General features: G+C 39.6%; 1 protein-coding gene across 2 annotated transcripts in view; it reads left to right on the top strand.

Moving 5' to 3' along the window:
* The window catches only part of sorcs3b (sortilin related VPS10 domain containing receptor 3b), a 144,640-nt gene that overhangs the window by 80,064 nt on the left and 39,442 nt on the right, over nt 1-25,134 (top strand). For both annotated transcript variants that reach the window (XM_057848541.1, XM_057848542.1), the window contains 10 exons: nt 1,080-1,169; nt 1,722-1,901; nt 5,921-6,067; nt 7,026-7,128; nt 13,060-13,136; nt 13,210-13,301; nt 16,713-16,820; nt 21,861-21,978; nt 22,188-22,321; nt 22,763-22,876. In XM_057848541.1, coding sequence (XP_057704524.1) covers nt 1,080-1,169; nt 1,722-1,901; nt 5,921-6,067; nt 7,026-7,128; nt 13,060-13,136; nt 13,210-13,301; nt 16,713-16,820; nt 21,861-21,978; nt 22,188-22,321; nt 22,763-22,876 — 1,163 coding nt within the window. The remainder of the gene's footprint in view (nt 1-1,079; nt 1,170-1,721; nt 1,902-5,920; nt 6,068-7,025; nt 7,129-13,059; nt 13,137-13,209; nt 13,302-16,712; nt 16,821-21,860; nt 21,979-22,187; nt 22,322-22,762; nt 22,877-25,134) is intronic.

Genomic DNA, 25,134 nt, shown 5'->3' with positions numbered 1-25,134 from the left:
GTTCACCATCTGTGTTGTTGTGAAGACGACTTCCGACGCGCAAGAGTGACGTTGCTCGTTAAGAACACGTCACGCAAATAAACGAATCTGATTGCATGGACGATTTCGTTTGGGCTAGAGACGCCAATAAGGAGCTGGGTCCCAGACTCTAGAGCTGGAACAGATTCATTCTTCAGATTTAGCATTTAGCATTGGAATTTAGCATTGGAAAGAGATACATTTAAGACATGTTTTTTCACTTTTTTTCCCCCCAAAGTATATATATATTTTTTTTAAAAAGAGGAATGAGGAATGTCTGCCTTCAAAAGTCATTTGCAACTATTCTTTATGAAAATTAACGGACTTCCGCCCTGCCACCTGAAGTGTTGGGTTTAATAGCTCATACCTATAATGAGGTGAAAGCTGAAACATATTTTTAGCTTTTTTCTCAGTGCCGTCGTTGTGTCTGCTTACAAAAATATGCTCAAAAATAACTTTCAGATAGAAATCTTGAAATGAAAGTTTCTGTGGTGAGAGTGTATTCATGAATTATTACAAAATATGTATTCAAAAAAATCAACGATTGGCTATCAACCAGTTCCGGGTGTACCCTGCCTTCTGCCCATAGTCAGATGGGAAAGGCTCCAGCACCCCCATGACTCTCTTGAGGATCAGTGGTACGAAGGCCCACTTCTACATAATAACGCAGTAAAAGAGAAGAATTTTAAATGTTTTTGTTTTTGTATTTTTTTAATTATTATTTTACACTTAATGTGTAGGCAGTCAACTATTTGGCTAGAAAGCTATTAAAAAGTCAGAATTTACACTTTCAAAATCCTCCTACCCTTTGAATATAGTTCTTCTCAGGAGGCTACATGGCCTTTCCTTTTTGGACTTTTACAACACATTTTGTTGCTATGCACCACAAGGTCCTTTATGAATTTGCAAAGCTTCAATGCCAAACAATAATACATTTTGTGTTGTAACCACATCAAATTATTATTGCGTGGCAAAAGAGCTTCTTTTTCAGTAAAACGCGGGGATCGTGGTTTGATTGTCAATGTGGCAGTAAAGTAATGCGCACCTCTTTGCTTTTTAAGGTAACCAAGTCAGGACGAGCCAGCTACTTTGCGTCCTACATGAGAGAACCATTCAAACGAATGCAGTTACCCAGATATTGTCTGCCCAAGGTAAGTGTCAAAATCCAGTACATACTAAACAGAACTCTAACAGTTCAATTAATTTTTACATTTTAGAATTAATTTCAATCTCTGTTATTCATCACTTTTTAATCATATGCCAAAAAATAACATTAAGATTTTCTAAGGTCAAATGAATAGACATACCTGAATTTTTAGAAAAATAATCAAAAATATTTACTTTGTCAGTGGTGTCTACACAAAAGGATATGTGCATTTTTTTTTTTTTTTTTAAATAAAGTGCACTTAGGTGTACATGGTTTCAAAATGGATTTTGAGCTGACAGTATTCACAATGCTTCAAATCATACATTCAAGGTAGCTATATTCAAGCTTTTAACGGCTGTTTTGTCAGTTCAGACTCCTTCAGCATCTTTCAAACAGAATTGTTACATTCCAAAACAGTGTAAACACTTAAATAAATATCCTTGACTGAAGCAATCAGACTGACATTTAACATATTAAGTACAACTTTTACCTTCTAATGTGGTACAAAAAGAATAAAATGAAATAGTTCTTCGCGTTGTGTGGCTTGCTTGTGCAGGACATGCATATCATCAGCACAGATGAGAAGCAGGTGTTTGCAGCGGTTCAGGAGTGGAACCAGAACCACACGTACAGCCTGTACATCTCAGACTCGCCCGGTGTCTACTTTACCCTCTCGCTGGAAGATTTGAGGACCACCAGGGGACCCACTGGGAACCTGCTGGTCGACTTTTACAAGGTATCCAACACTGTCCGCTCTTTGGAAAAAAGACCCTGCCAGGAAGGTTACAAAAGTCAAGTGTAGTATCCACAACAGTCTGGATGTTTTGTGATTAAGACAATGCTTGGCTGTCTTTAATCACTTTCCTTTAAACCGTACAGGTCATAATCACAAAGGAGTTTAAAAAAAAACACTTTAGTTTGTGGCTCAATACAAACTCAATACAACCAGTTCTGAATTACATACATGGAAAACAGGTTGGTTTTGTAATGCTTACTGGACATTTTGCAGAAGTAATAATTCACAATTTATATGTGTGTGAATATGCGTATCCTTTTAAAAGTATGAATTCTTGGTTAAGCAAGGTATGAAATATTTTTTGTGGATAAAAATAAGGCAAAAGCATAAGATTTTGAATGATTTAATTCAATTTAAGAATTTCTGGTGGAGTCGATTAACTCATTTGCTGCCATTGAAAGCGATAGACGTATAATTTATTTGAAATGGAAGGGTTGCTAGAGATCATTCACATCCTCCAGTTGAATTCACTTGGTCGTCTATCACAATCAAAGGCAGTGAATGAGTTAGAAAAAAAGATCTGAAAATACGGAGCTATACATTTTCCATCATGGTATGAGTGTTTCATTCATTTTAAATTTTTTTGCTTTTATTTTATGTATTCAAATGTTCTACATTTGATATAACTTATCAACATTTACAATGAGATTTGTCTTAAGAGTAGTGTTTTGACTGACAGAAATTAGCCTTGAGAAATGCTCAATCACTATGAATAAAAATGGGGGGAGGGGAATAATACCGAATAAAAAAAAATGATACAGATATCGTAGTAGAGCCAAATAAAAAGCTATTGTGAACTATAGAAATCGTGGATACAATAAACCACTACGTCACAAACATAATACATAGAAATACTACATCATACTCCTCCAATGTGCTTGTTGTTAAATGCACATTGCTGTGTATAAATCATTGTTTTGCTCGTCAAAGTTGGCCGTAACAGGTTTTTCTCTTATCAATCATAGGTGGCCAGTTACAATGATGTGGCAAAATGAAAATGTTGATATCTAATTGTACAAAAAGTCTTATATCTACAAATTGAAAGCAGAGAAGGATGATAAATGGAGAGTACTACTATAGGCACATTTATCTACATTGTTACAATGCCCAAAGCGCTTTACATCAGCACACATTTACCCTTTCACACATCAATGGTGCCGTTGCTGTTGCAATGCAAGGTGCTGCCAACCCATTGGGGGCAAATTAGGGTTCAGTGCCTTGCCCAAGGGAACTTCGACAGTGGGCAGTTGTAGCTTGGAACGAACCGCTGACAGTTTGGTCACAGGACAACTCGCACTACCAATTGCGTCACGGCCGCACACATAGAAAAAAATACTACAAAATAAACATATATATATAGAGAGTGGTACCTCTACATACGGAGTTAATTCGTTCCAAGACCGTGTTTGTAAATTGAAATGGTCGTATGTCGAGCAGGATTTTCCCATAAGAATACATTACTGTATAATTCCATGAATTCGTTCCACAGCCCAAAAACTAACACTAAATCCATAATATATACTGCTGCTGGTACTATTACAAATGGCAATTACAAATAAATTATTCATAAAAACTGGAATAACAAAATAATAATAATAATAATTCTTGTAATAATGTAACGAATCGGATTCTAATGTGGCGGACGTGTTTTGCGTGCTGTACCTGAACGCATCGCTGACGTGACAGAGAGAGAGGAAGCGGTGCGGTTGAGAAATTACTTGCACTTTTAATGTTTTCTTGAGAACACCGTCAACTGCGGCGGACAGTAGTCGTGTTTGTTGGACAAGTTCTGAAATAAATGATAAAAACCTGTCGAAGCTAACGATTTCTTTGACGATGTTACCACAATAATATTTGTCACCTTAACTTATAAAGACTGGCGAACAGAGGTTGGAGGTGGAACGTGGAGATCGTAGACATTCTACGGCTGTATTATTGAGCCAGTTCACGGATGCGCACTGCACACTCATATTTTTCTATCATTTGCATGTTCATTCCAATGGTAAGCATCACCTTTTTCCTTGTTTCACCACCTGTACTAACTTTTTTGAAACCTGTGTTGATTTCTCTCACAGGAAAATCGGCCGTGCGTCCGCCTGCGGCGCTGTCATGTCGTCGTATTTCAAGCATGTCGTCAGCTATAGAAACAAATGGCGTGTCAAATTTTACGTCGGATTTCGAAAAGATCGTGTATCGAAGCGATCGTATGTCGAGGTACCACTGCTTATAGACTTTATATAGACTTTGGGTATAAATTATGACAAATTTCATCTGGATGTACAGTATGTTGAATGTAAAACATACAGTGGGGCAAATAAGTATTTAGTCCACCACTAATTGTACAAGTTCTCCCATTTGAAAATATTTGAGAGGCCTGTAATTGTCAACATGGGTAAACCTCAACCATGAGAGACAGAATGTGGAGAAAAAAAAAACAGAAAATCACATTGTTTGATTTTTAAAGAATTCATTTGCAAATCATGGTGGAAAAAAAGTATTTTGTCAATACCAAAAGTTAATGTCAATACTTTGTACCCTTTGTTGGCAATAACGGAGGCGGCCAAACGTTTTCTGTAACTCTTTACAAGCTTTTCACACACTGTTGCTGGTATTTTGGCCCATTCCTCCACGCAGATCTCCTCTAGAGCAGTGAAGTTTTGGGGCTGTCATTGGGCAACACGGACTTTCAACTCCCTCCACAGATTTTCTATGGGGTTGAGATCTGGAGACTGGCTAGGCCACTCCAGGACATTGAAATGCTTCTTACAAAGCCACTCCTTTGTTGCCCTGGCTGTGTGTTTGGGATCATTGTCATGCTGAAAGACCCAGCCACATCTCATCTTCAATACCCTTGCTGATGGAAGGAGATTTTCACTCAAAATCTCTCGATACATGGCCCCATTCATTCTTTCCTTTAGACAGATCAGTCGTCCTGGTCCCTTTGCAGAAAAACAGCCCCAAAGCTTCTACCTCCATGCTTCACAGTGGGTATGGTGTTCTTCGGATGCAATTCAGTATTCTTTCTCCTCCGAACGTGTGTTTCTACCAAAAAGTTCTATTTTGGTTTCATCTGACCAGAACACATTCTCCCAGTCCTCTTCCTGATCATCCAAATGCTCTCTAGCAAACTGCAGACGGGCCTGGACGTGTACTGGCTTCAGCAGGGAGACACGTCTGGTAGTGCAGGATTTGAGTCCCTGGCGATGCATTGTGTTACTGATAGTAGCCTTTGTTACTATGGTCCCAGCTCTCTGTAGGTCGTTCACTAGGTGGTTCTGGGATTTTTGTACACCGTTCTTATCATTTTGACGCCACGGGGTGAGATCTTGCATGGAACCCCAGATCGAGGGAGATTATCAGTGGTCTTGTATGTCTTCCATTTTCTAATAATTGCTCCCACAGTTGATTTTTTTACACCAAGCGTTTTACCTATTGCAGATTCAGTCTTCCCAGCCTGGTGCAGGTCTACAATTTTGTCTCTGGTGTCCTTCGACAGCTCTTTGGTCTTGGCCATAGTGGAGTTTGGAGTGTGACTGACTGAGGTGGTGGACAGGTGTCTTTTATACCGATAATGAGTTAAAACAGGTGTCATTAATACAGGTTACGAGTGGAGCCTCGTTAGACCTCGTTAGACCTCGTTAGAAGTTAGACCTCTTTGACAGCCAGAAAACTTGCTTGTTTGTAGGTGACCAAATACTTATTTTCCACACTAATTTGGAAAAAAATTCTTTAAAAATCAAACAATGTGATTTTCTGTTTTTTTTTTTCCACATTCTGTCTCTCATGGTTGAGGTTTACCCATGTTGACAATTACAGGCCTCTCTAATCTTTTCAAGTAGGAGAACTTGCACAATTGGTGGTTGACTAAATACTTCTTTGTACCACTGTAGAAATGAAATTTAAAAAAACAAAACAAAAAAAAAACACTTAACCCAAACTTCTGTCCGTTCGTCGTCCAGGTGGAAGGGATAAACGGCATGTATCTAGCCAACAAGTTGGTGGATCACCGCGTCAAGACGTTCATCACGTACAACAAGGGACAAACATGGGCCCTGCTGCCGGCACCCGCCACTGACGTGGCCGGGAATAACATCCACTGCGTGATGGTGAGCAAACAGGAAATGACATCACAAGTTTTGACCTCCGGGCCGCACTTTGGATGCTCTTTGATATATGGCCCAAATTTGCACAAGGCCGTCCCAGTCTCCCTAAATTACCAATGGGGAGGCTAGGAAGGTGGAATAGTTTTATTATCCGTGTAAGTCACGCCATGTCATTAGGTGTGGTTTCAGGGGGGCAGACTTTCCATTAACCTGCATGACATCAATTCACCAAATGTAGTTGTGCTGGGCTAATGAATGTTAGATTACAATGAATTATATTACGTACCTGTATTGTCAGTTAGTCTACGAGTAAGAGATGTAACCCATATTCTTTAATGTATCAGACACCATATGTTCATTTGTTTTTTTTATCTTTTGTTTGGCTGCAGATAGAAATGATTCTACTTCACTCATTGTGTGCCATTGATAGACGTCCCACATAAACCGCTGGCAGCCCTCCCAGTTCAAATGGATTGGACGTCTATTACAATCAATGACTGCCAATGAGTTAGAACATTTGACGTTATTTAAAGACACTATTTAAAATGTATCTTACCAATGGCAATATTTCAATCTGTTGCCGAGATGACCCCAATACTAACCTTCTAGCCCTCCCCCGCGCTTCTGCACCACAAGCCTTAACCTCAGCGACCTTATTGATGTCTTCCAATATGCTGCATAAGGACTGGAAATGATTTTCTGTTTCTTAGCATTGCATCCTGGGAGACTTTAATTACACGCTTATTTGCGCTTCAAACAAAAGCTGAAAAATTAAATGCCCTCCATTTCCTCGTTTTTTTTTTTCCTTTTGCTGGGAGAAAACAAAGTGTTTTTGTTCCGTGCTGGAAAATGAAAGCATTTTTTTAAGACGCGGCTGTGTCCGATTGCTTGCAGAAAAACGATACATAATTATGTCCATGTGTGATGTGATCACAGTTCTAATCTTATTCTTTTTTGACAGCCTTTTTGTTCACTGCATCTTCATCTGGAGATGTCTGAAAATCCTTACACCTCTGGACCCATCACCAGCAAAAAAACAGTACCAGGGATCATCGTGGCAACAGGTAAGATATTTTAAATTGTCTTGAAGTAGACAAATTGGGGGGAAAACTCAAGTTCTACCTAATTTTAGCTAATATGATTTTACAGCCTTGCATGTGACGTTTTGAGGCTTTGACGTATGAGTGATTTATGCGACTTATTTACACCCGCACTTTTCCAATAAAACAATAAATCTGCCAAAGGTCAGTGGTGGAATCGATTAAGAACTATTTAAAAAATATAAAAGCTCATATGTGAAATGAAGCAAACATTTGGTAGATAAAGGGTTTTCACAACATTATTGTTATTCAGAGCTCAAAAATATATATTGATAAAAATAAAGGAAATGTAAATCTGTAAACAATAAAATTTAGGTTTTATCAAAGGTGAGTCCTTGGTCTTGATGAAATCTGAGCTCGTTAGAGTTATTATGACTTTAGCTCATTGCAAGTGACACATTTTTAAGCCATGGCAGAGGACTCCTTGCTTTATGAGCTAACCCGGTGAGTACAGGTCTGAAAATGATGGAAACAATTGTTTTTTTTCACTTGACAAGCCATAAACCAAATTGCCTCTTTGTCAAGCTTAAATCTCAGTTCAGAATTTTAATTTAATTTGCATTGTCGTGTCCTCTGCTGGGAATGCTGCCATACAAAGATTTATCGAATCAGCAGGTGTCCTCGAGATGCCAGACATCACACACATTGCGATATCTCTCCTGACAATCAAGGGTTTCCTTTCCCCAAAATAAGATGTCTGACCAGCAACAAGTGTCGTGATAACAATGTTTGTTAAGAATCCCAGGAAATACAAAGCTGTCAATTAGGGATGTCCCGATTGCATATTTTTGCACCCGAGTCCACGTCACCTGATTTTGAGAATCTGCCGATACCTAGTCATGATCCGATACCGAAAAAAAAGAGACTTTTTTTATTTTTATTTTTCTCTTTACAATTTTAACAAAAGTTTCGAACATGTTAAAGTACTGTGCTGTTTACAACAATACCCAATCGTTTTCACCCGATTCCAACCCACTCGGGCTCGATCGGCGCAATTTCCGATTACTTGATCGGATCGGGGATATCCCTACTGTCTATGGGATATCCCTATGTCTACACTAGGACAGATAATTTTCTCCAGTGTATTTTGGCGACTATTTTTGTACCTGTCCACGCTTCTGCAAAGTACACCTGCATTTGCACAAACTGCGCATGCGTAGAAAGGAGCAGCCTCATATTTTACGTCATCGCCCGCGCGGTTTACCGCAGAACCAGAAACTCATTACTTGCCGGCAGCAAATTTCGAAACTACTACACCTTCTAGACTGTCATTATTTTGTGATAACTGTTTTTTTCGTGAAGGCAATTGAACGCATCACGCAGGAGCAAGAGCGGAGGAAGAGCACGCTCGGCTTTTACGAGCATCCGCCGAGTTGTGATTGAAATAAATCTTTAAATAACAACGAATGCCTGACATCGTTACTTGGGATGTTACAATCAATGCTTAGTTGCGCTCTCACCACTTGGAAAATAACAAATAGAAGCATATGGTGCAGCGCTGTGTATATTTCCTGGATACCACAACCAGGAGTGCTTGTGCATAACAGTGGTGATCCTGGAAGTGGCGACAGTTTTGACAGGCAGAAATGTCATGAAAAAAACTGATCTTTGACCTCTTTGAATGGGGGTATCACGCATTTTTCGTGGTTTAATTTTCCTGTACGCATTTTTATATACTGTACTCATGTTCAGTCCGCATTGAGTTGGAAAGAGCCAGCCTCGCAACTGCCTGATCAGAGACAACGTGGGAGACGAAAAAACTCTCATCTCCGCGTCACCCGCTATGAGAGGACCACAAATGGGCACTGAATTGAAGCATATTATTGCGACATAGTTTGAAGGTTCAAGAAAAATGTGTGGAAAAGAAAAGAACAGGAATGCCACGTCGTGATCTTCCGCCATCCATTGTTTACGATGCCGTCATGCCACACTAAGGGGCAGTTTACATGGCGACTCTGCGACACAAAGACGCAATGACTGAGTTGTGGACTCACCTCGCGTGCATATGGTGTCGGCGAAGACCAGAGGTTGCGCTAGACTTTTTCGTTGTCTGTCATTTTGACTGACAGGGTCATAAAAGTCCGGTCATAATCTATTTTTACCAGTCACTTAAATTTTTAAAATGACTATATCTTGATGCATAATATAAAGTAACTAACATTAGTGCAGTCATGGATTACAGTAAGCAGGCCAGTGCTGTGTTTCCATATATATTTTTATTATATTATGTATATACAGGATATATATATATTTTTTTTCCCCCAAGTGGGACCTTCCATGATCCTAATACATTTAATAATAATAAAATATTATATAATTCCATTATATATATATATATATATATATATATATATATATCAGAGGTTGCGCTAGACATTTTCGTTGTCTTTCATTTTGACTGACAGGGTCATAAAAATCCAGTCATAATCTATTTTTACCAGTCACTTAAATTTTTAAAATGATAATGATGACATATTCAATAGTATTTAGTTTTCATACATTTTTAATTAATATTGTAACGCTTGCTTGGCGGCGAAAAATTAGACACGGAAGTTGTATTTTTCTCCCTCTTTTTACTCTGCTTACCGCCAACAACACCAACAAAACAACTCCACTCCCAAAGAAAAAGAGGCAACTATATAGACCCCAATCACCAACGTCACACAATGATCTTAATTGTGGTTGTCAGCCCAAAATCTTCTAAATATATATTAAATGCATCTTACCAGATATAAAATGACTACTACATAGTCTGTGGATCGTTTGGTGCCCAGATTTCTTGTCGAATTACAGCAGTCCATCTCGCTCTCCTCTTCGGGTCTCTCAGAATACGGTAGAACTTCAAGTCTCTCCGTCTATCTTCTCTGTTACTGCAACCAACCGCCACACACGCCTTCGCCATTTTGATTATTAATGTTAACGAGCAGAAAAACACGGCGTAATAGGAGGCATGTACGTAGCGGTAATGTGTAAACACGATGAGCTGACGGACAATATGGCTGCTCCAGTCAGGGGGCGGAGTTGTGACGTCATGTGATTGGGGTCTATAGACAAGTTTCCTGAGCGAAATACGGGCGCCGCCATCTTGGAAAATGTCTGCTTCGCACTTCCGGTCCGGTCGAGTAGCAGTGTATTAGCAGTGTATTGACGACGATAAAACTACGAAATCAAGCCAGAGAAACCCATGGAATCTTCAAAAATTGATTCAGCACGACCGAGATGACACGTAGATGAGATTGGATGGCAGTTCGTGTCACTTCGTTGATCATTCGTGGACAAAATTATTAACAACGGTCAGCCTGTGTTAACGTGAGGAATGGATTGATACTACGGCCATTAGTGACCAAAATGTGGTGAAATTACAAGTTATATTACATTTGCCGACTGCAGAAGGGCTGACATGGATTGTTTTGTTACAAAGAAATGCTACAAGGTTATGTACATATGATGTAAACACAAATAGTATGTCATTCTTTTTTTTTAATGCAGGCATTGATAGCAATAAAACATTTAGACATGATTCAATTTCTTGTTTTATTTAAAACGATTGGTGCACTCCAAAACAGGTCAATAAATCACATTTATAAAAGTATTGCAAAAATAGCATACGAGAATGTGATATCAGACCGCAGAGCTCCGGAGCCTCGTGAACAAATAGCGACATCACGGAGGCCCTCGGCGGCATTTAGATGTGCTTTTTTCCCGTCCTCGGTAATTCCAGCTCCAATAGCATATATTTAAAGATGCTACCGTTCACAAGTTCGTAGTTGGATCACGGCGATCTCGGCGAACCACCGTCTGTCACAATTCCTGCCTCTCTCGGCCTCTCCCGGGAGTCGAGCTGTCATCATCATTGTGGAACGCAAACTATATATGTTCGATATATGTCCATCAACGTACAAGTCAAGTTGTCTTCTCTTTTATAACAGCATTTCCCAGCTGTAAACAAACGGATAAAAACTTGTAACACTTGGATTTATGCGGTGCATTCAAACACGATTAGCAACAGGCGGCTAGTAGCAGTAGCAGAAGCTAGTTGTTGTAAAAATGATTAAACTTCGTAATTACAATCATCATCGTAATATCAATAGCAAAGGCAACAAGTCGTTTCATGCGCCAGATTTTAGGTTTCGTATTTTTAGAGCACATTACCTTCCATAACAGCGGGGGCATGACTGCAGGAGCTGTCAGTTTTGTCCATCTCCTTCCCTCCCACCTGTATGACGAGTACGAGCACTCATGGTTTGGAAATCGACATGGTACGAAGCATGGAGGCCTTGGCTTGGTTCTCCACCCGCCTACATCAAAATAACATTCCCGGGATCTTGTATAAAGACCTCCCAACTTCGATTCCACCGCCATTGACTTCAACGGTAAACAGGCGGAAACGGAAGGGGAAGGAAGATATAAGGAAGTAAACCGGAAGTACCTCGGAAACTTGTCTATACACAGGCGACAATCTAGTCCACCAATTGGATGACGCGCTGGCACACCGGGTGCACCAATAAGAACCTCGCGTTGATGTGTCAATCACGGTGCTGCCGCCAGACCACGGTGACGCTACAATATTCTGACAGAATAGCCAACGACGTCAAGCATTAAGAGAGACAAAAGCTAATTAATATGCCACCCTGTGGTCTGGGGTGTGAATTGCAACCTGTCAAAATGACGGACGGACTTCAGTTTTTTCCGTCACCGTTTTAAAAAACCGGTCAACGACGGAAAATATTCGGTTAACGCGACCCCTGGCGAAGACAGAAGGCGAAGTCGAAAAATTCTGAATCCTACCTCCAAAGTGGAACAATCCGATTGCGGGGAGTTGAAGGGGGCTTCCTCGGCATGCATATAAAAGGCTCCTACGGCGTGAGACCGCGTCGTTAACGTCAGCACTCGTACACGTCACACTGGGCGTGCGCAGCGGTGCTACTAAACATCAAAAACAGCAAATATGGCGGAATGTCGGCTTTGATTTACTGTTTTAATAATATTTTTAAATTAAATATGTTGAACGTTTCAATTTTTGTGCCTTTTTGAACAAAAGAAAAATGACATTGCTTCGAGTGGGCGGGCATATTTTTTTTCCGGGCTGAGGGAGTATGGTGGGGTCAAAGTGCATCATTCTCTCGCCCAGTAAATCTGCACTGCCCCCTAGGGCCTGGCGTGAATACTACATCGTTTTCATGCGGAATCGCGACATTGTTCAAATAGAGACGCAAATGCAAATTTGACATTTTTCGTATTCTCGGAGAGTCACCATGTAAACGGCCCCTAAAAATGGCGACGACATGACGTTACTTCCTTAGTATCCGATTGTTGTTCGGAGACAGTAGTCCATATTACCCGCCTACATTATGCGTCTAACAGCTAATCCAGATAATAGGCATACTAGTGTAGCCGACATGCCGTATAGCCCAACTAATTACACGTTTAAGGCCATTATCCGTCCTAGTGTAGGCGTATCCTATGTCTAACTAGAAAATCCGTCTCCAAACAGAGGAGGACGTTTGAGAGATCGCCTATTATCTGCAATGTCCTTACATCTCTCACCTCAATTGTTAAGCCAAAAAACAATCCAACGACTGATTGTTATGCAGAATGGTCATTTCACGAAACACATGGGCTAACAACAACAACACCCTATTGTTGACAACCCCCAGGAAACTCACTTGCAAGGCATAAATGGGAAACCCTCTTTGAAAACCTCCCACCTCTATTTGCCTTCAAGCTTGAATCTCAGTTGACGATATAGAGTTTCATTAATGTGTCCTCTGTTTGGGAATGAGGGCATTCAAAGATTCAACAAATAATTCAATATTTTATCAGTTGATTCCGCGTTTATGTCTATTGTCTATTTTTTCCTGTGTGAAATAATCTTTTTCCCCTCGTTTCAACTAGGGAATATTGGAACGGAATTGTCCTCTGCCAACCTTGGCATGTTCATAACGTCGGATGCAGGAAATAGCTGGCGACAGGTGGGTGCGCGCGCACCAATGCGCTTGAAGAATATCATTCACACAACTGTTGTTTTCCCTTCTTGGTGTGTAGATTTTTGACGAAGAGCACAACATTTGGTTCTTGGACAATGGAGGAGCTTTGCTGGCCGTTCTGCATGCGCCCACGCCAATTCGACACTTGTGGTGTGTACAGCTAGAACTCAACAGGAGGACGGAATTAATGCTGTAGAAAGCCTTATATTTTGGCCTCTTTTTTCCAAGTTCATGTTTGCATAATAAGTGTGCATTAGAGTCTCGCTGTATGGAATGTCTTAATTTTGATATTCTTGACATCCAACTTAAAGTGCTTGTATTAGTTTTCTTTTTCTCCTTACTAAAACAACATAATGCACTAGCATAACGGTTTGGACAACCTTTTTAAAACTCAATGACATTTCCGCACATCAGTAAGGATGATTCCATGTCACTGGTGAGGCAAAACTATGCACTCTCCCTGGGACTATTGTTATGGTAAAAAAGAAGATTAATTTATTTGTCTGTTGTCAACGAGTGTGCATTTATAACTCTAGTAACATAGTTGTCCTTCTACTGGGCAATATTGTCATATTTGTTCCAAAATGTCCTACTTGTTCCTAGTAGATGCTTTCACAAATACCCTTGCTATTCATCTTAGATCAGAGTACAATTAAACTATTTGACCTCACTAGATTCTAGACATTGTTAGAATAACTTTGTCTTACTAGTAGCCTTGCATTTACACATTCGTCTAAGACTAAATTATTATAATTATTACACTGACAAAAAATTCAGCTAATCGAATAATAAACATTGTTTTTATTTTGGAAGACAATGATCAATATTTTCTGTGTTTTCTGCCATGCCGAGGACCAAAGCAATAACTAAATAATCAATTAATAAAAAAAAAAAAAAAAAAGAAAAAGCCCCTTCATCTGCAATTGCTAACACAATGGTTAAAAGTATGAGAGGGCAATACATGCAAAAAGTATCTTTGAGGCACTGAAAAGGTTCTAAATAACTAAATAAAAACAAAAATAGTGAGTACTCGCCGCTTCTAACCGATGTGCGCATGCGTGTGGATGCATGCGCAAGCGCGCTGAGCATTGTGTAGACGTTTCGCCGCGTAGTAAGGAATGGCCGAACACCGGTTCCGTGTGTTTCAATTCCATGGAATTGTTTGGTAGTTTATCTAAAGATTCTCTTGTCAATTCCAACCGGCATGAAATATGTCACGTAATTTACGCATGTTACGCACAGTTGAACCAGCAAGTAAGACTACATGATTACTCAAAGAGTAACCACTTACCAAGTATAATCTGAAGAGTCGTTGCCGAGTAATTGTGCATTGATTTTCACAGGCCATGTCGTTATTTATGAGACTACTTAAAAAATGGTGATTTTTTCCCAAAAAGTCTTTTAATTGGTCTATTGCATTCCTTGTCAAATACTCTATAAGAAAAGCATACCATATATGCATCTAAAATAATCCTAAGCGATTTTATTAGCAATTTTAATACTCCTGTTAGAAAGGTTCATTTGGTATGCGTTCGTTCCCATAGCAACCAGTCAGTTACTTCCTGTTATTGTCCTACGTCACACGCGCTGCGTATTCTGGGACCGAGAATAGGCGTAAGCTGCGCATTTCGAGCAGAGTGCGGCGACCTGTTAATCTGTGTGCGTCCATGAACGAATGTAAGTATTTCCTCTTCATGTCATAAAGTTCTTATGATAAGTTAGAGCCGGAAATAGAGCGCGACCGTTTCGTGTTTTTACTGTTACATCGGCTGGTTGCTACAGTTAATCCACGCTGCGTCGAGGAGAGTGTTGTTTACATTATATTCGCGTTGCACATTTGTGTTAAGAGCGAATGCGTTAGTTTAGCATCTAAAGATATGTTGTACATCCATATGAGTACTGTAAAGTGATTCGTTTTCGCCACTTTTATGGCCAAGATGACCGCACGTGCACGCAGCGTGTTTCTGGGTTGTGCGCGCACACTCGCACCCCCCACCTTTGTGTTCATTATGCAGTGCGAGTCATGTATGTGTGTCATTGACTGCTTTACAGTCAATTTGCATTGTTTATTGCATCAGCACTTATATGATGTAATTTTCTTTCCTTTCAGAACCACACATATACCCACACATTCCAGTCGTCTTCCACACATACAAATATATCAACATCTTTCCACGCATGCTCTCATCTGCTCATTGAGTGATTCTCATATCAAGTGCCATTGCCTGTATATGGTTGCGCCTGTTGCCAAGTTGGATTAAAAGTGCCGAAGACCAACTCCACTCTCCGCTCCTTGTGCTCTAACCGACACCCCGAGGCGAATGAACCATAAAACATATTGAACCCAAAACCTTATACAGTCCATTAGTCCAAATTAGAATCGATAAGAGAATCGATAAAGAATCAAATCACTAAGCAATATCGATAATGGAATTGGAATCGTAAAAATCTTATCAATTCCCATCCCTATTCGTTATTACATTTAGTGAATATGATTTTTATTTTAAGTTAAATCTAAATACAACGTCAATAAAAACAAAATTTGAAAAACAAGTTCTAGTGTTGACCCCAATTAACACTCAAAAGTAGATGTTTATTTCCCTTTCTTTATTTAATAATATATAACTCCTTAGCAGCCACTGACAACGATAGATGTCCAATTCATTTAAACTCTGAGGACTGGCTGTGAAGGCTCATGATTCAGTACTGTTGATGGCACCAGATACCCAATCATTTTGAGCAGAAGGTCAAATGGTCAAAATGGATGTCAAGTGATGTCAATGGCAGCCAGAGTTAAATGAGTGCCATACAGGGTTAACCTATGGACTACCATTGTTAGCAAATGGCGACAGACATCAAACCTATTTGAACTGCATCTATCAATGGCAAAGAATGAATTTACTAAATGTGTACGTGAATGTTGAAAAGCATAGTAGTAAGACTGTCATTCTACCAGTGCACCTTAGCGGTTCTATTTGTGTGCCTAATTTTCCTGCTAGTGAGGACAAATAGTATGAATATCCAATAAATGCTGAAAAGACTTTCTATTTCGCCGCTGCTCAACTGTCACAATCATTTCCAGCAGAGAAGAGTCAGTTACAGCCGGCTGCAGGTGCCGAGATGCGACGCCCTGAGTGCTTTTATGTAAATCCGACATACAACAAGGTGGAAACGGGAGGCTGAGAACGGCCTCCTAAGTCGCTCATGTTGCGGCAGCTTTGTAACGCCGTCTACTTTGGCGTCGTTGTGCTCGCCAGCCCCTGTCAAAAATGATTAAGCCGCTCAAGAGGTGATTTCCACGCTGGGCCAAATTTATTTCGAGTACTACAACCTGAGTCGTATCTTTCTCTGCGCCATTTTGTCACTTGCATGTAGAAAGAACATTTATCCTTTTGTTTTTGGCTGTCCTGAAATGTTCTCACCTTGAGGAGCATCCAAAGTGTTTTTTTTTTTATTAATGTGATACAAAACAAAAAACGTTTATCATACTTCACTTCCCCCATCATTTCTCTTGTTGTTTAATGTTCTCTTAAATGTCGCACTCTATTGTGTCACATGAAGGATCAGTCTGGACGAAGGCAAGAAGTGGGACCGTCACACTTTCTCCCTGGCGCCTCTCTACGTGGACGGAGTCCTGATGGAGTCTGAATCGGACAATCACATTATCACGTAAGGAACGAGAAGTCATGTGCCCCGGGAACTAAGCAAATATCAGAAACCAGTGAAAACAAACAAACTTAATAGTATACAGTGATCCCTGGTTTTTCGCGGTTAATGGGGACCAGAACCCGCTGCGATAGTGGAACCGCAAATTAGCTCCTCCCAACTCTGCCCAATTTTTTTCGTTTTTTTGATCAATGTATTTATTCAGATCTATCATTGGAAAGAGATACTTTTTCATACCACTGTGTGTATCTGAACCTTTTGGGATTTCTCACATTTATGCATAAAATCACTCTCAAACGTGATCTGATCTTTGTCAAAATCACACAGATGAAAAAAGTGTCTGCTTTAACTAAAACCACCCAACAATTTACAGGTTTTTATATTTGAATGAGGATAGCATGCAAACAATGACGGAAGGGGTAAAATAAGTGAACCATCAAATTTATTGTTTTGTGCCCCCCCCCTCCCTTTGGCAGCAATAACTTCAACCAGACACTTCCTGTAGCTGCAGATCAGTCTGGCACATCGATCAGGACTAATCTTGGCCCATTGTTCTCTACAAAACTGCTGTAGTTCAGATTCCTAGGATGTCTGGCATGAATCGCTGTCTGTAGGTCATGCCACAGCATTTCAATGGGGTTCAAGTCTGGACTTTGACTTGGCCACTCCAGAACCTGTATTTTGTTCTTCAAAAACCATTCTGGCGTTGATTTTTCTTCTGTGTTTTGGATCATTGTCTTGTTGCAGCATCCATCCTCTTTTTAGCGTCAACTGTCTGACAGACGGCCTCAACTTTTCCTGCAAATCATCCTGATAAACTTTTGAATTCATTCTTCCATTAATGATTGCAAGTTGTCTAGGCCCTGAGGCAGCAAAACAACCCAAAATCAATGATGCTCCCTACACCGTGCTTCACGGTGGGGATGACGTGTTGATGTTGATGAGCTGTTCCATTTTTCCTCCACACATGATGTGTGTGTTACTCCCAAACAAGTCAACTTCGGTTTCATTAGTCCACAAAATATTTTGCCAAAACTTCTGTGGAGTGTCCAAGTGCCTTTTTGCGAACATTAAACGAGCAACAATGTTTTTTTAGACAGCAGTGGCTTCCTCTTTGGAGTACTCCCATGACCACCATTCTTGGCCATAGTTGATGTGTGGACAGAGATATTGAACTGTGCCAGTGATTTCTGTAAAGTCTTTAGCAGACACTCTAGGGTTTTATTTTACCTCTCTGAGTATTCCGTGCTGAACTCTTGGCGTCATCTTTGGTGGACGGCCACTCCTTGGGAGAGAAGAAACGGTGCCAAACTCTCTCCATTTGTAGACAACTTCTCTGACTGTCGATTGATGATCATCCAGACTAGTTTTGTCTCTTTTCCCAGCTTTATATAAATCAACAATCCTTGATCGCAGGTCTTCAGACAACTCTTTTCACCGAGCCATGATGCACATCAGACAATGCCTTGCATCAAGACAATTCTTACCAGGTGTGTGTTTTACAGTGGGCTGGGCACCTTTAAACACTCATCAGTGATTGGGAATACACCTGATTTAAAATGGTTGGTAAAAATTGTTTTTAATTGCTCTTTAAGTCTCCTTAGGCACAGGGTTCACCTACTTATTTCCCCCCTTCTGTCATTGTTTGCATACTATCCTCATTAAAATATGAAATCCTATAAATGGTTGGGTGGCTTTAGTTAAAACAGAGTTTTTTCATCTGTGTGATTTTGACAAAGCTCAGATCACATTTGGTGGTAATTTTATGCAAAAATGTGAGAAATTCCAAAAGGTTCAGATACTTTTTAATACCACTGTATAGGACATGTTTTTTTGTACCCTTTTCCCAAAGTATAATTTAAATAAACTATGTATATTCTGTATATACATTTTAATTAGGGTTGGGAATCTCTGGCATGAAGCCGATTCGATATGTATCTAGATACACAGGTTACGATTCGATTAAAAAAAACGATACATTTTTAAGGCCGACCGATTCGATACAGTGTAAGAACGATACGGTTCGATAGAGTGAAAACGATACGATAGTAAATATTTGATGTGTGTTTGTACAGTATTTTAAAAATAAAAAGACCACATTTCTAATATAGCAAAATTAAAACAAAATTTCATACCAATGTTATGTTTTATTTTTTTATGAAAAAAAAAAAATAATAAGGCTTACTATATGACCGTCATTTTGTTGGATGGGACTGATAATAAAATATAACTCCAGTGACAGACAACAATAAAGTGTAGTAATTCAATTGATGTATTTCCTGGTGTTTTGAACACAAGAGGTAAGTAATTGAAGTGCAAACTTTCAACGTAAACATCTTACAAACAAAAAAATATTAATTATATGCAGCAGCTCTAGAAAAAAAAAAGAATTAAACCTGCTAGTGTTATCATAAATAAATAATAAATTATGCTTTACGACTGGTATAATTGGGGGAATGAAAACATGGCATTTTAGACAGACAGGTCAATAATCATTACTTTAACCTAATACACAGCACAGACATTCACTTATGCTTGTGCTTCCTCATTTTTTATTCCTCATCACTGTCCATATCTTTATTGAAGGGCAGATTTTTCTTGAGGAAGCTCAACTAATCCACATGTTCACGTTTAAGTAGACTGCGTTTCGTGGAAACAATATGCCGCCCTTTCCACCATCGTAGTGGGTGTTGTTTTCAGGGTCAAAAACTCACGATCTCTGTACCACTCCCCACTTCACACAAGCTCTGTCCCATGCGAACAGATCTGGCTGCCTTCATCACTTCAAAGTCCGACTTTTGTTTTTCTGGGTGCGTTGAAAATCAATCGCTGCACGTCGCTGGCGTCGGTGATCACACTGTCCATTGTTTTAGCATGTTGCTTTGTTGCCACTACTAGTTTCGTTTTGGGCTGTGAAGAAAATGCTACGGAGCATGCGTTGCAGTGGTTTCGTTAGCTCTCGCGTTGTTATGACACGCCTGTGACGATCGGGTAATGACGGCGACTATTAGCTGTTCTGCTGAAATGCATGGGAAGTTAAGGACGCCACGACTGTGAGTAGTGCTTGTCCATATTATATCATGCGTGTGGTCTCGATCTGTCTGTGTGGTGAATGACACAAGCGCAGCATGTGAAGTAAAAGCTAAATTATTATCGTTTTACGCAATGCATTGAACTAGGCATTAGAAGCCGACTCTTGTGCTCGCGATAGCCGAATTCTATCTCTACTATTGGTTCATTGAATATTTAATGGCTAATTACTGTCGAATGGTAACTTTACGATCGATACATCTGTATCTCTCACCTGTAAAACCGGTGTTCTGCCAAAATATCCTACAACGGCGAAACGTCCTACATTAGTCGATTTTGACTCCTAAAGTACTACCGTGCGCTCTAAACTTGTTTTGTTTAGATGCATACAGGAATAAGGTACTTAAAAAATGCCTGCAGAAAATACTTAAATGTAGTTATATCAAATAAGGACGGTTTAAACACGCTACGTGACTAATGTGGTCAACTGCTTCAAAGCTAACACAAAAAAACACAATGGTTAAAGGTATGAGAGGGTAATACATGCAAAAAGTATCTTTGAGGCTGTGAAAAGGTTCTAAATAACTAAATAAAAACAAAAATAGTGAGTAATCGCCGCCTCTAACCGATGTGCGCATGCGTGTGAATGCATGCGCAAGCGCCCTGAGCGTTGTGTAGGACGTTTCGCCGCGTAGTAAGGAATGGCCGAACACCTGATATCCGTTTATATCCGGATATATCGTTCTCAAGCTTAATTTTAATAAATGTTTTTTTTACCTTAAATATAAAAATTATGATAAGTTTTAAACATGTTACCGTCCCACAAAATTATTTTTAAACAAGAAAAATAGCAGACGCCCAACCCATTTTAAAAGAGTTAAAAAAAAAAAGATTTTATTATATGCTTCATTGAATGTCCGCTCAAATCTGCTCCAGCTGCTCACTTACACACAGTGAGTTGCCACAGCAACTGTTTAACAAGTTAAATGATGATTGACGCATGAGGCGTTTTAAAAGTCGAGTCTCTGGCAAGATCAAAGCTTAACCGTCTGTCAATCATCGTTTAATAAGCAACTCCAGTTTACTCTCTGACAAACAAAGAGCATGGAGAAGAGGGAGGGAGGGAGCGAGCGTGAGAAAGCGCGATCGGCTCCGGACAGCATTTCTTAATTTTTTTTTTTTTAAATTGGAAAAAAATCCGCGATGAGCTGAGGGCGCTTAGTTTGAAGCGCGAAGTAGCAAGGGATTACTGTAGTTGATATTCACTCTTGAATGTGTGTAGAACTACAGAGTGGGGGAGGGTGGTGGGGGGGAGTATATCAACTAGGCCCGCCATGATTATTCACTAAATCATTAGTTAAAGCAACAACTAATTTAATAATCTGTTAATTTAGAGTCATTGTTTACCTTGAGATGAAGAAAATCTTATTCTTTGAGCCACTCAACAATCAAATTTATCTGGTTTTCATTTTCCTTGATAAAACATCTCCTTTGCTTTGGAAAACAAAGATAGTTTTATTAACAATACAACGTCTCTAAGTGCACAGTTTTAGGTTCCAGTGCCCATTTACAACTAAAATTTTAAGCTCGTAGTCACATAACAGTAAACAACATGACTTATAGATGACATGATGAGTTGACTCATCGACTCATCATCGACTTTCAAGATAATCATTTGTTCCAGCACTAATTGCAACTTCTTATTACATGATCACTGCTACATTTATTTAATTTTGTGCTCTAACCCTTACACGTTGTAAATATGCATGTCGCGAAAACATTTCTGTCTGACTCTGGGGCAATTTCAATTTTGCCCCATAAACTCTGATCCATTACATCTGAGCAAATCTGAGCCGCACTGTCCGCACTCGCATTTATGTATACAACACCTGAAATAACTTCGATTCATTTGACACTTTTGACTCAGAACATTTCTAAAAGCATTTTAAACATTACTTTTGCAAAAAAATCCAGTTTTTCCATTGTAACTGCTTTTTACCTGTCATCCTTCAGCTTCTTTGGACACTTCAGCCATCGCTCCGAGTGGCAGCTGATGAAGATTGACTACAAGGGCCTATTCACTCAGAGATGCATGGATGGAGACTATCAGACATGGTCCCTGCACAACAAGGTAACAGGAATACATCAACTTTCAGCATTTTTCTGACTCATTGGCTGCCATTGACGGCGGTAGGCGTCCATTTTGACACAGAAGTCTGTGCCAGTCAAAATGGATTAGACGTCTATTGCTGTCAGTGGTACTGAAACCTCCTTTAGTGTCAGCCATCCCAACGGGTTAAGCTGTCAACCCCATATGGTGTGTTCTTCTTCCCTTTCAAGGGTGAACTGTGCGTGATGGGTGAGAAGCAAATTTTTATGAAACGCCGCCCTGGAAACCGTTGCATGCTGTCCCAGGACTATTCTAGGATCTATTCTTCTGAGCCTTGCCAGTGCACTGCCTACGACTTTGAATGGTGACCATTTCTCCGCTCTTCTGAATAATCCAAACTTATCACTAATTGCTTCCCTGACATGTTTGCAAAGAGACTCTGTTATCAAATGGACGTTAATTAAAGACATAAGGATCCGTTTGCATGCATTAACACAGTATCAGGTTCTAAGAGAAGCAAATATGACTGTGTTCTTTGAATCTAATTATAGAAGGGACTTTTCATCACTCCGATGCGATTTGCATAATGTCAAAATGCTTATTAGAATTCTATTAATAATGAATTGCTCAATTAATTTTAAATGTCTGTCAGAAATTCTGTTTGATCAGGCTTGTCTGACAAACTTGTCGCTATTTATGGCATTAAAATGTGCTGTTATGAAAGTTTAAAAGATCCTAGTGAAGTTTGGAATATTTGACTTGTAAAAAAGTTGTTCTTTCTTTGAAATTAGTCATTTTTTTCTAGCGACTACGGCTGGGAACGCCGCACCGATGGGAAGTGTTCCCCCGCTTTTTGGTTCGATCCAAACGCCGTGGCCAAAAGTTGTAGCGCGGGACAGAGCTTCCTCAACAGCACTGGGTAAGTGGTCCCTGTTGTTCAGTCAATCAAAAAAAAATAACTTCATGCCAGTTATAAGTTCTGTGAAGGCAACCACAGATAGATATTTATTGTTTGTGGTGTCTCCAAGCGCTCTAAAAAAGAACTGAATTCTACTGTACTGCATATCCATGACCATGTATGCACCCATTACGGTATGCACCCATTTTCTCTTGAACTTGTGCATTTCTTTTCTATCCAGCCTAAGGTTCATGATCTACTATTCTCTCACCCTCACTAGTAAAATATTAATTGAACACACTATTTCTATGTTCTCTATAGGTAGGAAATAATAGTCCTCTTTCTCATAGTTCTACTTCTGGTGAACAGCCAAAATGGATCTTTGAAAAAAAGGACTGTGTTTTGCTTTTTAGTTAGAATTGAAATAACAATATCAGTCATATTGTCATCTGCCAAAGGCAAATGGAAATAATCAGGGTAGTAATGCACTGCATTTAGGCTGTTACTTTTAGTTAGTAACTTTTTGAGGAAAAATGTACCTCTTTGTGTAGTTGTACCACACAATACTTTTTACTTTTACTAGAGTAGATTTGTGAAGAAGAAACAGTACTCTTCAGGCCAAATTATACCGGACGCATGTGCGATGCAGATTCGCAAAGATATAGCAGCGGAGCCAATCCGTTTCCATTATATATAATATTGTTCAAATTATACCGGCCGCATAAGCGCTACGGACTGACTGCGGACCACCTCCGATGTGCCAGAGCTCGCCTGATGGTTTGGGCTATTTCCTACTTTTGCCGGAGTCACATCTGTCAAAGGCCAGGCCTGGAGTTAACAGGCTTATTCACGGTTCAAACACTAGCGAACATGGACGATGAGCGATCATTATGGTGGTGGAAAGTCACAAAGTGATTTACGACACAGCAAAATCCTTTTTATAAGGACAACTTTAAAAAGGAATATGCATGGAACGCCAATGTGAAGCTATGAGGATGGACAGTGAGTTACGCAAGTTATGTTAAATAGTAGAGAACCTGTTGCTGACGTGGTCGGGGTGTCACAAACCCATGGTAAAAGCAAAAAAAAAAAAAAAATTGGGGAAAAAATGTTCAGTCAAATCAAAACCACCTCTCTCTATGCTTTTCTGTAGAGTGCAGACTCCGTGTGTTTGTTGTTGTTTTTAATGCCACATTATCTACCTCAGACACGTCCGGTATAATTTGGCCTTTAGGTTATGTTTACAATAGGACGGATGTTTTTTTTTTTTTTGCCTTGTAATTCGGACAATATTTTATACCTGCCCACACTACGTTTAAAGTGCGTTCATAAACGGAACGCACCAGCAAGGGATGCCTGTGCAAAAAGGAGGAGCCTCGTGTGTGACGTCATAGTGCACACGGGTCTCCTCTGAACAGAAGCTTATAATTTTTCGGCATTGTTCGATTTCTTCTCCAGATATATTCAAGCATAAAATTTACAAGCTCTTTCCGTTGTAAAAAGAGGAGCAGGAAAGCCACGTCTGTACCATTCCCCTCCATTGTTTACGATGATGTAATGCCGCATAAAAAAATGGGGATGGCGCGCTCAATGACGTCACTTTCGTAGGCTTTGATTTTCACAGGTAGCTTGTGGCTACACTAGACCAAGTATCCGCCGTTTAAGAAATTAGCTAGCTTTCTAGCCCGTGTAATAAAATATGCAGACCAGAGGTACATTAGCGTAGCCGACATGCCGTATGGTATCATAAATTGAATGTTTAAGACCATTATCCGTCCTAATGTAGACATAGCCTCACACTACTTTAGGCTAAACTGCAGTTGTTACATTATCCCTCTTTATGCTGGACATATTGACTTTATTTTTGCCCGAGATTCCGACAGTGGCTCTTAGTTTGGCCAAATGAGACGTCGCAACAATAACCAGATGACTATCATACCAATCAGAGTAACAGTAATATAGTTTAGTGTTTTTTCTACACTAGTGGTTGCTCATGCTCTTTGGACAAGTAACATTTCAATTGTTGTTCTGATCTAAAGCCAAAGATTTTTTTTGTCATCTTTTTGGCCTTATATGGACATGAAATAGGTTATAATGTAATGGTACAGAGAATTATTTGTAAAATGATGTAATAGTACAGTAGATTAATAGTTCATGTATAAGATGGTGTGCTGAGAAAAAATATATACCATAAAAACATCTGACATTGTAAGCAGTTACTCACAATGTTACTCACTACTTGAGTATTTTGATTGATTGATTGATTGATTTTATTTAAT

Source organism: Corythoichthys intestinalis, chromosome 10 (assembly GCF_030265065.1).
Source record: "Corythoichthys intestinalis isolate RoL2023-P3 chromosome 10, ASM3026506v1, whole genome shotgun sequence".
Taxonomy (NCBI): Eukaryota; Metazoa; Chordata; class Actinopteri; order Syngnathiformes; family Syngnathidae; genus Corythoichthys; species Corythoichthys intestinalis.
This window is presented reverse-complemented; position numbering and strand designations above follow the sequence as displayed.